The sequence below is a fragment of the Arvicola amphibius genome, chromosome 1, assembly GCF_903992535.2.
Source record: "Arvicola amphibius chromosome 1, mArvAmp1.2, whole genome shotgun sequence".
NCBI classification, from domain to species: Eukaryota; Metazoa; Chordata; class Mammalia; order Rodentia; family Cricetidae; genus Arvicola; species Arvicola amphibius.
The window spans coordinates 83,043,856-83,056,717 of NC_052047.1; the positions used below are offsets into that span (position 1 = coordinate 83,043,856).

Sequence of the window (12,862 nt, forward strand, 5' to 3'; positions counted from 1 at the left end):
ATTTGTTTCTGCCTCTGAGTGCTGGGATTAAAGGTGTGCACCACCATGCCTAGCTAGGATGTACATTTTTAAAGTGTTGATTTCCAGATATTTAAGTGTGTGTGTGTGTGGGGGGGGAGTATGTGCGTGTGTGAGAGGGAGAAAGAATGTGTGTGTGAGTGTGGGGGAGAAGACCCTGGACATCCTGCTTTATCACACTCTATCTTACTCCTTTGAGACAGGGTCCTTCAGCAAACCTGGGGCTAGGCTGCCAGTCAGCAGGCCCCAGGACCTTCCTGTCTCTGTCCTGCACAGCACTGGGTTACAGACTTCGAGTAGATATACCCACGGTTATTCAAGTGTGAGAGATTCAAACTTAGGACCTCATGCTTGAACAGGCAAGTGTCCTAACCACTGACCCATCTCTCCAGTCCAATTAATGTATCATTGAGATAGGATCCGGATAAATTTCTCAGCCGAGTCTCAAACCTGTGGTCCTTGTGCTTCCAGCTATTCAATAGCAAGACTGCAGATATGTCGTGTGTACCTCCGGAACAGGGATTTATTTTAGTCAAGTTTTCTGGCTTAGAAATTACTTGGAATCAGATTTTTTTTTTCTTTTTTGAGACAGGGTCTTGTTTTGTTGCTCAGGCTGGCCTTAAACTGACTATGTGAAGCTAGGCTGGTTTTTGAGTTCGCACTCCTGTTCGGTCCTCCCAGTGAGATCACTGCATGTACTACCATGCCGAGGGAGATTTATGCACTACAGTGAATTCTTACAACTGATTTGACTACTCTAGATTTTTAAAGTTCATAACATAAAGTGAACAATGTAACATCAAACAGAAGGTAGTTGGCAGACATTCTTTAAACAAGCAGTAACTTCATTTTAAGATTTTTTTTTATACAGAAAACTGTTTTTGTTTTCTCTTTTGTTGGCTGTATTAGCAACACCTATGGAAATAACTTGTGTTCTATTAGATTTTTAAATACAACATGTTGTTTCTTATTTACATTCATATTGTTGGCATTGCTAGCCATGCTTCACTGTAAGGAAGGTGTTATTACAACATTATACTTATTTTTTTTTCTGGGTAAAGATACTATTATATGTAGGATAGGAACATGAATTAGTCATTTGGAGAAGATAATATAATTGTTTTGGCAAAATAGGGATAGGCATATTAATATAAGCATTTAATCTCCATAAATCAAGCTCAGTCTGTCCAGCTTAGAGGCTGAGGAGGAAGGTATAAAACCAAGTAAAATGTTGATATTAAGAGATGCCAGGGCTGAAAGACAATGAGACAGAAGGGAGAGTGACCACTGAGGGTGTCTTTGTTCCATGTCTGTGCTGTACACAGCTCCCAAGGGCCTGACTACATTCTCAGCTCCTGAGAAGCTCTCTGTGGCAAGTGAACGTTCTGTATGCTGATTGTGGGGTGGTTACCTGCATCCACATATGTGACCAAGGGGTTCATAACTATATAAACAAGATCATATCTTATTCCTGATTGTACTTTATATTTACCATAATTATGTGAAAGGTAGCTAAGAGGGTACATAGGCGAAGGACGCACAGGGCTTTTCTTTGTTCTACCTTTGAAATAACTTTGATATCTGTAATTATTTCAAATAAGTTATGCCGGGGAAAACCTCGTGCTAACAAGAACAAAACTACGGAGGCTGGCGAAAGGAGACCCACTGATGTGCACTTGGGCAAGTCATTCGGCGCTCCCGGGCATGTTTCCTTACTGAAGGGGACCTGGGATGAGATAACCACTCCCCAGCCCCGGCCTTAACCTTCTCATTCACAGCTAAAATAGCTCTGTCAAGTGGCTGAAGCTGCTACTGATGCCAGGGGATCGTGCCAGTCACATTCGCCTCCGCATAATGAAATGTGAGTTCAAGACACTCCCCCGACCATGCACACACAAAAAAGCTACCTTGGTGTCCCCTCCTTCTGAGACTTTTACCTTTCACGCTTTCATGGTGTCATTACTAGTTTCCCTCTTAGTCTGAACCCAAGATTTCCTTCTTGCCTCAGTCTCCCAAGCGCTGGACTTACAGCTGTGTCAGTACACTTGGCTCCAAGGCTTTCAAATCCCTCAACAACAGAAGCAACGGTTATAGGACTGACAAGTCATACTCAGGTTGGGGGGGGGGGGACCCACACCACGAGGCAAGTATTTAAGTTGGGATGGAGTAGGGAGACTGAGAAGAAAACAGGCAGCTGTGGGGTGGCGGTGATGCTAAAAATGAAAACAAAAGGTTTATGGCTTCTGGGGAGGAAAAGAAAGAAAAACGAGATACTGAACAGGTATTCCTGATATAATTTGCAAGCTTCCAGTATTACAGATTACTGTCATGCCACCTGAAAAGTGCAACCACCACCAGACACAACAGTATTACTGTATGGACTAAAAAAAGTGACATAAAAATTATACATGGCATCCCAATGACTAGTGGACTTTATATGAAGATCTTTATGATGCACTTCAGTTCCTATTTTAAGCCGAATCACAGGTATGGAGCCAAACCAACTAGCACAAAATTCTAAATTAAAATACATGTATTTCATTTGGTTACCTAGAAATATGCCTTTAGTTAAGTCTGAATTAAATTATGTAAGAATATAACATGGTGTAAAGTTATGACCAGAAGAAGCTTCTAAGCTGTAGGGGCAAAATGACAAGCACCAGCTAACTCCAATGGAATAAGCAGTAGTGGTGGGGATGGCTGTATGGAGGGGAAGAGCAAAGAAAAACTGACACTAACGTTGCCATACCAAAGCTCCATTTTCAGTAAGATTCCCAGAGCAGGGTGGGCCTGCGAGCACAGGGTGAGGGCAAGGAAAAGAGGTAACTGAGGCATTCTGCCCCACCATCCAGAGCCAGGCAGTGTGCACTCCAAGCCTGGTTATCTTACTGAGCCAGTGATATTCTGGCTTGGAAATGAACTTTAAACTATGCCCAAGAATAAACCACAGTGGCATACAGCAGTAACAACAGATGTTTCCTGAAACATACTTGAAAGGATCAGACCTATGTTTTACGCATCATTTTCTTTCTTTCTTTTATCTTGTCTTTATCTTTCTTTTCTTTTTAGGGAGGGAGGGGGAGGGGAGAGAAAGAAAACATTTTCTTCCGGGACGGAATGTGGAAGTTTTCGCTTTCTTTCGAACTTTCTAGGGAATTTTAGCTTTCTCTTTCCTTTCCTTTTCTTTCCTTTCCTTTCCTTTCCTTTCCTTTCCTTTCCTTTCCTTTCCTTTCCTTTCCTTTCCTTTCCTTTCCTTTCTTTTTGACAGGATTTCTCTTTGTAGTCCTGGCTGTCCTAGAACATGCTTTGTAGACTAGGCTGACTTTGAACTCACAGAGAGCTGCCTGCCTCTGCCTCCCAAGTGCTGGGATTAAAGGCATGCACCACCACTGCTTGGCTATCTTTTAATTTTTGAAAATTACAGATAATTTGTCCATTGTATTCTAAGAGTGTTAATTAACAATCAAAAACACATCTACCATAAAGTTTTACAAATATAAAGATAAAAGATATATTAAAAAAATAAATCAGTATGTGTAATCATGTGTTCGTATACATGCTTACAACACATACAAATATTTTTACCTGGAATGGATCAGATGTACATGTGTTCATTTCTGGTGTCATAATGGTTGTCTGACCAATAGAAGCAATTTTTTCTGCAGCAGACAGTGGTTTCAATGGTTCCTTGGTGGGCTCTAACATACCCTGAAAAAGGTAAACTCATCATTAATTGGAGAGGGATCAACACAAAGTTTATAACAATGGCTATTTAAAAGAAAAAAGATTATTTTCAAAGTACTATATATAAAAGATTATTTTAGAATAAAATTTTTGAAGTCAAATCTTCCATTTAAAGAAGATTTTATTTAATGATGTTTAAGACACCAATATGACACAAAAAGGCAGTCTTCTTACATGCTGGTATGTTGAAAGCATAATGTCTGTTAGTAAGACTTTAACATGTTTAAACCTGAGCTGGTGTCTTGGTACTTAGATCGTTGTACTAGAAAAGAAAGTACAGAGAGACTGCCATTTCAGAGAGGGAAAACACTCTGTGTACTCCACTGATCTGAGACAATTCAAACACACTTTTGTGTGTGGAGGAGTTTAAGAAAGGGTTTCTCCGTGCAGCCCTGCCTGTCCTGGAACTCTCTATGTAGACCAGGCTGGCCTCGAACTCAGGGAAATGCACCCATCTCTACCTCCCGACTGCTGGGATTAAAGGTGTGCGCTACCACACTGGCTCAAATACACTTTTTAGGTAAGAGAGGAAATACTTTGGATGGGCACAGAAACAAAAAAAATCATTTGGCGTCAAGGCTCTACCAAACACAAAATGGATAATCGAGGATAACAGTATGAAAAAGCAAAAGTTTTTTGCATATTATAAATCATAGCTGAGAACAAGTGTAAAGTGTTTATACCATCTGGAAACCACCAAATAAAACCAAATAACTTGGTATGTTCTTGAATATTTAAAACATCTATATTCACACACAGGTCACTCTTAACTCTGTGTAGTATGTGAGATCAAAGCTCTAAGACAGTAAATCTCAGAACCTGTGGATTTCTAAAGCTGCCTTTTAAGGAGAATCCCTACTCCTTCAGAGGTGTAAACTAATAAAAGCAATTTATATTCAACTCTTCTCTTCCCACAGGCCCAATTCCTAATACTAACACATGATAGGCTTTCATGTAGTAAGTAGAAAGATGAAAAAAAGTTCATAGTCAACTTAGTACTATATATATATTATAAAGGTTTTGTAATATGTTTTTACAAATGAAGAAAATACATTTGGTAATTACTAGTGTCAGCCAAATTTCTTCATTTGAACTATGATTTAAACAAGCAGTGCTCAAATTGTGGTTGTCAATTAACAGCACCTAAAACTGTATCAGATGCATAAGTTCTCCTTCAGCTTTGTCTCAGAGCCACTTAATAAAAATCTTAGGACAGTGCCGGCACAACAAACTGCAAAAATAAATCACAATGTTCTACTTCAGTACCAATAAAATTAGAGCCTATTCACAAAAAATTAAAAAAGTCAAGTTGCACTTATATGCACATAAACCTGGTAGAATTTAGACTGTTTTATGATTCTTTACTTTTTCTTTCATTGAGACCAGGTCTCATGTAGCCCAGGCTAGTCCTGAACTAGTCATGAGAAAGGATGACTCTGAACTCCTCCTGATCCTCCTGCATCTACCGCCTCAGTGCTGGAATTCTAGGTCTGCTCCACCACACCCAGCTTTCTCTAGTGTTTACAGTATTTTCCCTTAAATTCAGTTTATTCCTTATAATAACATGACATTTTTAGTTTAACAAATAGGACATTTTCATTTAGCAATAATTCACCCCCAAACATTTTAAACATCAAACTTTAAAATGTGACTGAGAAGCTGGTCACATTCTTGCTGTGCAAGCCTGAGGCCCCACCTAAAAAGGAGGGTGAGGCTGCTCATACATGCACTGTGAGTGCTGGGCATAGGAGCACTGCTGGGTTCAGTGAGCACTCTGTCCCAAAGGAAGAAGGCAGAGAATGAAGAGCAGGACTATGTTCTCCTGCACCCACATGCACGTTGATCACACATGTGTACTCACTCCACGAAAAGCTTCAAAATGTGACTGAATCTTGCTAAAGAATAAAATGAAAAATGCCCATTTGCCAGAACTACCTAGCATATCTGAAAAAATAAAATTAACACATTAAAAATATTAAAACATAAAGGGAAACTCCAAGGTCGAGGCTCATTTTCATGTACTATAATTTGGTATTTTCATGTACTATAATTTGGTATTCTCAAGCTCATTCTCATGTACTATAATTTGGTATTTTCAAGCTCATTCTCATGTACTATAATTTGGTATTTTTATGTACTATAATTTTGTATTTTCATGTACTATAATTTGGTATTTTCATGTACTATAATTTGGTATTCTCATGTACTATAATTTGGTATTCTCATGTACTATAATTTGGTATTCTCATGTACTATAATTTGGTATTCTCATGTACTATAATTTGGTATTCTCATGTACTATAATTTGGTATTCTCATGTACTATAATTTGGTATTCTCATGTACTATAATTTGGTATTCTCATGTACTATAATTTGGTATTTTCATGTACTATAATTTGGTATTCTCATGTACTATAATTTGGTATTCTCATGTACTATAATTTGGTATTCTCATGTACTATAATTTGGTATTCTCATGTACTATAATTTGGTATTCTCATGTACTATAATTTGGTATTTTCATGTACTATAATTTGGTATTCTCATGTACTATAATTTGGTATTCTCATGTACTATAATTTGGTATTCTCATGTACTATAATTTGGTATTTTCATGTACTATAATTTGGTATTCTCATGTACTATAATTTGGTATTCTCATGTACTATAATTTGGTATTCTCATGTACTATAATTTGGTATTTTCAAGCTCTTTTGGACATCCATAGCCTCAATGTTGTTTTACTTAAAATTACTAATGAATTAAAAACATATCTCAAAGGTTCCAGGCACTTTCTTTTTCTTTTTTCTTTTTAAAAGTTTAGAAAAGTCAGGCTGGGAGATGGCTCAGATTCAGTACTGCCTTACGACGGTGAGACCAGAGTCAGCACCCTGCCGTGTAGGTGGTGGCGCACGCCTTTAATCTCAGCACTCAGGAGGCAGAGCCAGGCAGATCTCTGTGAGTTCAAGGCTAGCCTGGTCTTCACAGTGAGTTCCAGGACAGCAAAGGCTGACAACACTGAGAAATCCTGTTTGGAAAAACAACCCCGTGCTCCCAAAAAAAAAAAAAAAAAAAAAAAAAAAAAAAAAAAAAAAAAAAAACCCCAGAAGAAAAAAAAAAACAAAACCAAACCAAAAACCCAAACCACCACCACCACCACCACTTTCTGGCAAGTGTGGTGATGCATATCTTTAATTTTAAGCACCCAGTAGGCAGAGTCAGACAGGTGAATCTCTAAGTCAAGGCCAGACTGTTCTACATAAAGAATTCTGTCAGCCAGGTCTACATACAAAAACCGTATTTCAAAACAAACCTTTTTGGCATGCTATAAAATGATTTAAAAGTTAAACATGATAAAGATGAATATATACAGAAATATTCTGTACTTACCAATCCTGCTGCATACATGGGTACTATAACAGGTTGCTTCTTATTGCCAGTGAACAGCTATGTTTGTATTAGGGAGAAAGAACATGTATTTAGAGAATGATTTGTCTGTCATGAAATTGCTTCTAATATGCTTACAATATTTTTATTATACTGTGAATGATGAACAGAATAAACAAGCTCTCCTATGGGCTCATACAGACATACATACTACATGTGTGCACATGTATAAATGTGTGTATATATGTAACCCAGTCCAATTTTTCATTTTATAGTTAAGGAAAAACAAAACTTTTCTAAAAAAAATACTTAGAGCAGTGGTTCTTAAACCTATGAGCTGCAACCCCTTTGTGGTCAAACAACCCTTTCAGAGGGGTCGCCTATCAGATAATCTGCATATCAGATATTTACATTATGATTCATAACAGTAGCAAAATTAGAGTTATGAAGCAGCAACAAAAATAATTTTATGATTGGAGCTCACTGCAACACGAGGAACTGTATTAAAGGGCCACAGTGTTAGGAAGGTTGAGAACCACTGACTTGGGCTGGAGAGATGGCTTAGTGGTTAAGAGCACTGGCAACTCTTTCAGAGGTCCTAAGTTCAATTCCCAGCAACCACATGGTGGCTCACAACCATCTATAATGAGATCTTCTTCTGGCGTATAGTCATGCAAGCAGACAGAATATTGTATATACAATCAATCAATCAATCAATCAATCAATCAATCTTTTTTTTTTTTTTTTTCATTTTTTCGAGGCAGGGTTTCTCTGTAGCTTTGGAATCTATCCTGGAATTAGCTCTTGTAGACCAGGCTGGTCTGGAATTCACAGAGATCCGCCTGCCTCTGCCTCCCAAGTGCTGGGATTAAAGGCGTGCACCACCACCGCCCGGCCTCAATCAATCAATCTTAAAGAAAGAAAAGACCACTGACTTTAGAGGAACATTAGTGTCTTGAAATTGCCACATTCAAAATAAGAGAACATTCAAGCCACCATTTCTCTGTAGAGCTAGATAATCACAGCTTAAACTGAACAGTAAATTTAAAAAATACATAGGTTGATTAACGGGTTTTCCAAGATTCTGACAAACTCACAATGTTTCGAGTGTCTATTCCCAAGGAACACAAAAGCTTCTTGTTGCTATGGGAGCCACCCCACTGGTATCTCAAGCCATGTGCATCATGAATATCCTGCAGTTCCGTCCATACATCCAGCAATTCACTGTAAAGGCCACAATGAAGCCAACAACAGGTTACTCAAGCGCTTTCACCATAAACATCACCTTCAATACATTGACAGTATACTATGCATTGCAATTAATCTTGTATCAACTGTTATCTCAGTGCAACCAAAAGTCAGCACTAACAGTAATTAGAAAGGTTAAGTTAAACTTATATGAAGGAATACAGTCCAGGAAATAGCTTGTTCCCTTAAAAAATTATTTTTATTTATTTAATATGTATGCGTATTTTGTCTGCATGTGTGTATGTGTACACATTTGTGCCTCATATGTTCAGAGGCTAGAAGAGGGTATCAGATCTCCGGAACTCGAGTTATGGAAAGCTGTGAGCTACCATGTTGGTGCCAGGGACTAAAACTAAGTCCTCTGCAAGAGCAAAGTGCTCTAAACTGCTGAGCCATCCATCTCTCCAGTTCTAGCTTGTTCTTTTTATTGTAAAAGAAAGACACTTAAGGGCTGGGGCTCAGCATGACTGGCGGAGCTCCAGCGGCTGTGCATGCCCACCCACTGAGAAAACCCGGCATTGTGGTTCAGTCTACAAGACCAGCAGCACCAGGAGAACAATCAGAAAGTCAAAGTCATCCTTGGCTACAGAGGAAGTTCCAGGCTAGCTAGCCTGTGATACATGAGATACTGTTTCAAAAAATTAGTATTTAAAAGAAAAACAATCACCTGGAATCCACCATTTTAATAGTTTCCCAATTATTGCATTTTCTCCTTCGTGTGGCTTAAGACGGCTCTGGTAGAGCTGGCCTATGGCTCCTCTTGCCTCAGCCTCTAGAGCGCTGGATTTGTATGCTGCCACCTAACTGTTCTTCAGATCTTTCTCTCTATATAGTTATACAATATGCAATTTTCTATTTCTTTTTCAGATTGTATTTTCTGGCCTGCATATGTACAGTAGCATCTTCTACCCCATCTGTCATTGCCATTTCTTTTTCATGGTTTTCAGTTACCCGTGGTCATCTATGTTATGAAAATATTAAAAAGGAAATTCTAGTAAGAATAAGACATTAATTTATTAGGTGTTATTATAAGTATCTGCCTCATATCTCATCTCATATCACAGTACAGTAATGTGTGCTAAGATCAATTCATATAACTCTGATCACAGTGTGATCTTCTACTCTTAGTTACTGTTTATAATTTTTTACTATTTTTATCTATAAATGAGGCTTTGTGAACATACAGAAAAAAAAACACAGCAGGTGCAGAGATTACCACTATTCGATATTTTAGGCATCACTAGGGATGTTGGAACACATTCCCTATGGACAGGGAGGGATTGCTTTGACTGTGCCAGTGGCTATATAACACTCAGTTAGGTCAATGCACTGTCATTAGTTTAGTACGGCTCTCAGTAGCTGTCTTTTACTACTTGGATCCTATTATTAGGCCAGCAATGACCATCTTTTGGTATTTTATGAGGTAAATTATTGTATGGTATATTTGTGCCCTTTTTGAAAGCCTGTAACAGAAATACTGAGGCTACAACAAGGCACAAACAAGTTACAAGTTACAATTAAATGGAAGAGGGAATATTTGAGAAGGAAAAGGATGCTTCCAGAGGCAGAGAATGAATAATAAATTATAAAAAGAAAGCCCAGAAACAGAAGTAACTTTGAAATTAAAATCAGAAAATAAATTTAGACACTCTAACATCAAATAATTAATAGGAATTCTAGGAAAGGAAAACAGATGCAAAGGGGAGATGGTAACCATAAAGGTCAAACCATAAAGAGTGCTCATTACTGAAGAACAAACCATCACCATACTGAGTGAGAAGACTCCATCAAGAGACTTCATCGTGAAATTTCAGATCAGCAGCAACTTATAAATTTGTACTAACAGAATACTGTAAAACTTTGTCTTGTGTGCATTTTCCCTAACAGGTTACACCCAACTGTATATAGGAAGTCTTGAGATGACAAGTATACAGAGGCCTAGGCTGACCCACTCTACATAGGAGCAAGACAATTGGTGGAGGGTGAAGCAGGGGATGACGACCTGACAAATTTAATCACAAGTAAAAACTGATCAAGTAAAATTGTATGACTAGGCTGTTAGGGCTCAGGGTAGAAGATAAAGGAGAGACTATGTGAGGTGCTTGAGAGCAGGTGTGTTTTAGCCTTCAGACTGGTAGGTTTTGGAATATCTGGGTAGATGTTACCAGTTGGGCATCTAAAATCTGAAACACTCAAAATTACAAACTTTTTGAACATCATGTCAATGCTCAAAACTTTGTGGATTAAAACAAAAATCAACCTCTCTGCCTTTTTCAGTGCTGGAGACCAAACCTGGGGCCTTATACAAGCAGGCTAGCCAAAGATCTACAGCTGCTCCACATCCACAGTTCCCCAGGGCTGGGTTTCACAGTACCTCAAAGTTTAAATTTCCAGTTTGGGAATGCTCATCTTGCATAAAGCTTAGGAAGACAGTGTATAAAAGAAACAAGGGCATATTTAGCAGTACACAGTATTTACACAGTTAAAAAGAAAATAAGAGTTAAAAAAATTAACCAAAAGCTGTGATGTAAGTGTCCCAAGAAGACGAAAACAAAATAACAGAAGATCTGCATTTCTAATTAAGCCAAGTGTGGGACACATCTTCACAGATGTCAGGTGGGAATCGCAGTCCTGGGAGACTGAAGTAGGAGGTCCTTGAGTTTGAGTGTAGCCTGGTGTGTATGTGTGTGTCTGTGTGTGTGTGTGTGGCTTTTTATGGCTCTATAGTCAGACATTGCCTAAAACAAAAACAGCTCATTTATCGCACTAGGTAGTCAGGAGGTAACATAACACTGGCTGATTAGAATGTTAATTTAAAAACTTCAAAAGAAACATCTCAAAAGTAGAGAAACAGGGATATTTTCTAAAGTCTTTAGTGCATGATTAGGCTACAGATATACTATTTTTAAACAATGCTGTGAGAGCTTTACAATTAGAACCGAAACCAGCAGCCTATGTTCTCTAAGAACTATCTACTACTTACCCATTTTCAGCTAAGGCCTCTCTTGTTTTTATCTGCGAGGTGTTTGTTTCCAGCAAGTGCTTCAGGGAAGTAACTTCCTCTTCAGCATCAGGGACAAATACAGAAGGAAAACAGGCTTCGAAAATTCTCTCCAACCGGTTGAGTAAAGCTGTCTGAATCAACCCCCAAAAAGTTCACTTTCATTTCTTCAGTTATAATGATGTCATAATTTTAGTGCAAGCTCTCTCGCTCTCTCTCTCTCTCTCTCTCTCTCTCTCTCTCTCTCTCTCTCTCTCTCTCTCTCTCTCTCTCTCTGTCCTCTCTTTCTCTCTCTCTGGCGCGCGCGCGTGCACACACACAACAATCTACTATTTTAGAATAAAGGAAACCACCACTCAAGTACAGAAAACAGTGACAGAGACAACTTCAACAACTACTCTAAATGACTACGCAATCAGTGGTTGCTGCAGCAGGTGACAAACTAGGGAAGTATCTAGCATCCACTAGTACTTTCCATATAGTGTCTTAGTCTGCTACAGTCTCTACAAAGATAAAGTTATTACTCTGCTGTATAGTAAGAAAGTTACTTCCAAGTTTGAATGATCTTCCAAAGGTCAAACCAAACGAAAATAAAACCACTCAACATTCATCTTCTTTCCATTACTCAGTGAACAGAGTAAACACAGAGACACACAGGCCAAGGAAGGTGGGGGTGTTTGGAAAAGTAGGCTGCGGCAGCTAATCAGAACCATTTTCTTGACATAAACACTTAACCACGAAAGCTTTTTTTTAAAAAATACCTCTGCTGCAACAAATGCAGACTACAAAAAAAAAAGTGTCTCAAAAAAATTGGAGGTGGGGCTGGAGAGATGGCTCAGTCATTCAGAGCACTTCTGCTCTTTGGAGGACCCAAGTTCCTACATCAGGTCGCTCACAACTCCAGTCTCCTTGGGCACCTGCACTCACATGCCCATGCCCATATGCAAACACACACCTCCACAGACTTAAAGATAATAAAGTCACTATTTGTCCATTTATTTATTTTCTGCACAGCGGTGGAGGAGGACTGCTGCCCACGGTGTACATCTGGAGGTGAGAGGTCCCCTTTGGGGGTTGGTTCTTTCCTTCTACCACATGGATCACAGGAATTAAACTCAGGCTTTCAGACTTGGCAGCAAGCACTCTTACCCACTGAGCCATCCTGCTGGCCTGAGTGTCTCAATTTTTACTAATAAAAAATTCAACAGCTCTTTATCACTTTTAATATTATGCATTATCTTCTAGAAATTCCATTTCTTTACTTACCTTGAGATAAAGCCTGAACATTTATTAGAGTATCTTTTACCATAAAATAAACAGATAAATTCACTTGGCATTTTCAGTTTTTTTTTAAATTAATTCAAATTTGTTGGATTCAGAATAGTGATTTTTTTTTTTTTTAGGGGAGATACCACTGTAATTTGTTGTATATATGCAACCTTATTTCCATTAATTGTGTTTCA

General features: G+C 38.5%; 1 protein-coding gene across 2 annotated transcripts in view; it reads right to left on the reverse strand.

Moving 5' to 3' along the window:
- Aftph (aftiphilin) overlaps positions 1-12,862 on the reverse strand; it is a 68,710-nt gene that overhangs the window by 13,179 nt on the left and 42,669 nt on the right. For both annotated transcript variants that reach the window (XM_038328241.1, XM_038328233.1), the window contains exons 3-6: positions 11,382-11,533; positions 8,248-8,374; positions 7,154-7,210; positions 3,604-3,726 (exon numbers count right to left, since the gene is read on the reverse strand). In XM_038328241.1, the coding sequence (XP_038184169.1) occupies positions 3,604-3,726; positions 7,154-7,210; positions 8,248-8,374; positions 11,382-11,533 (459 nt within the window). The remainder of the gene's footprint in view (positions 1-3,603; positions 3,727-7,153; positions 7,211-8,247; positions 8,375-11,381; positions 11,534-12,862) is intronic.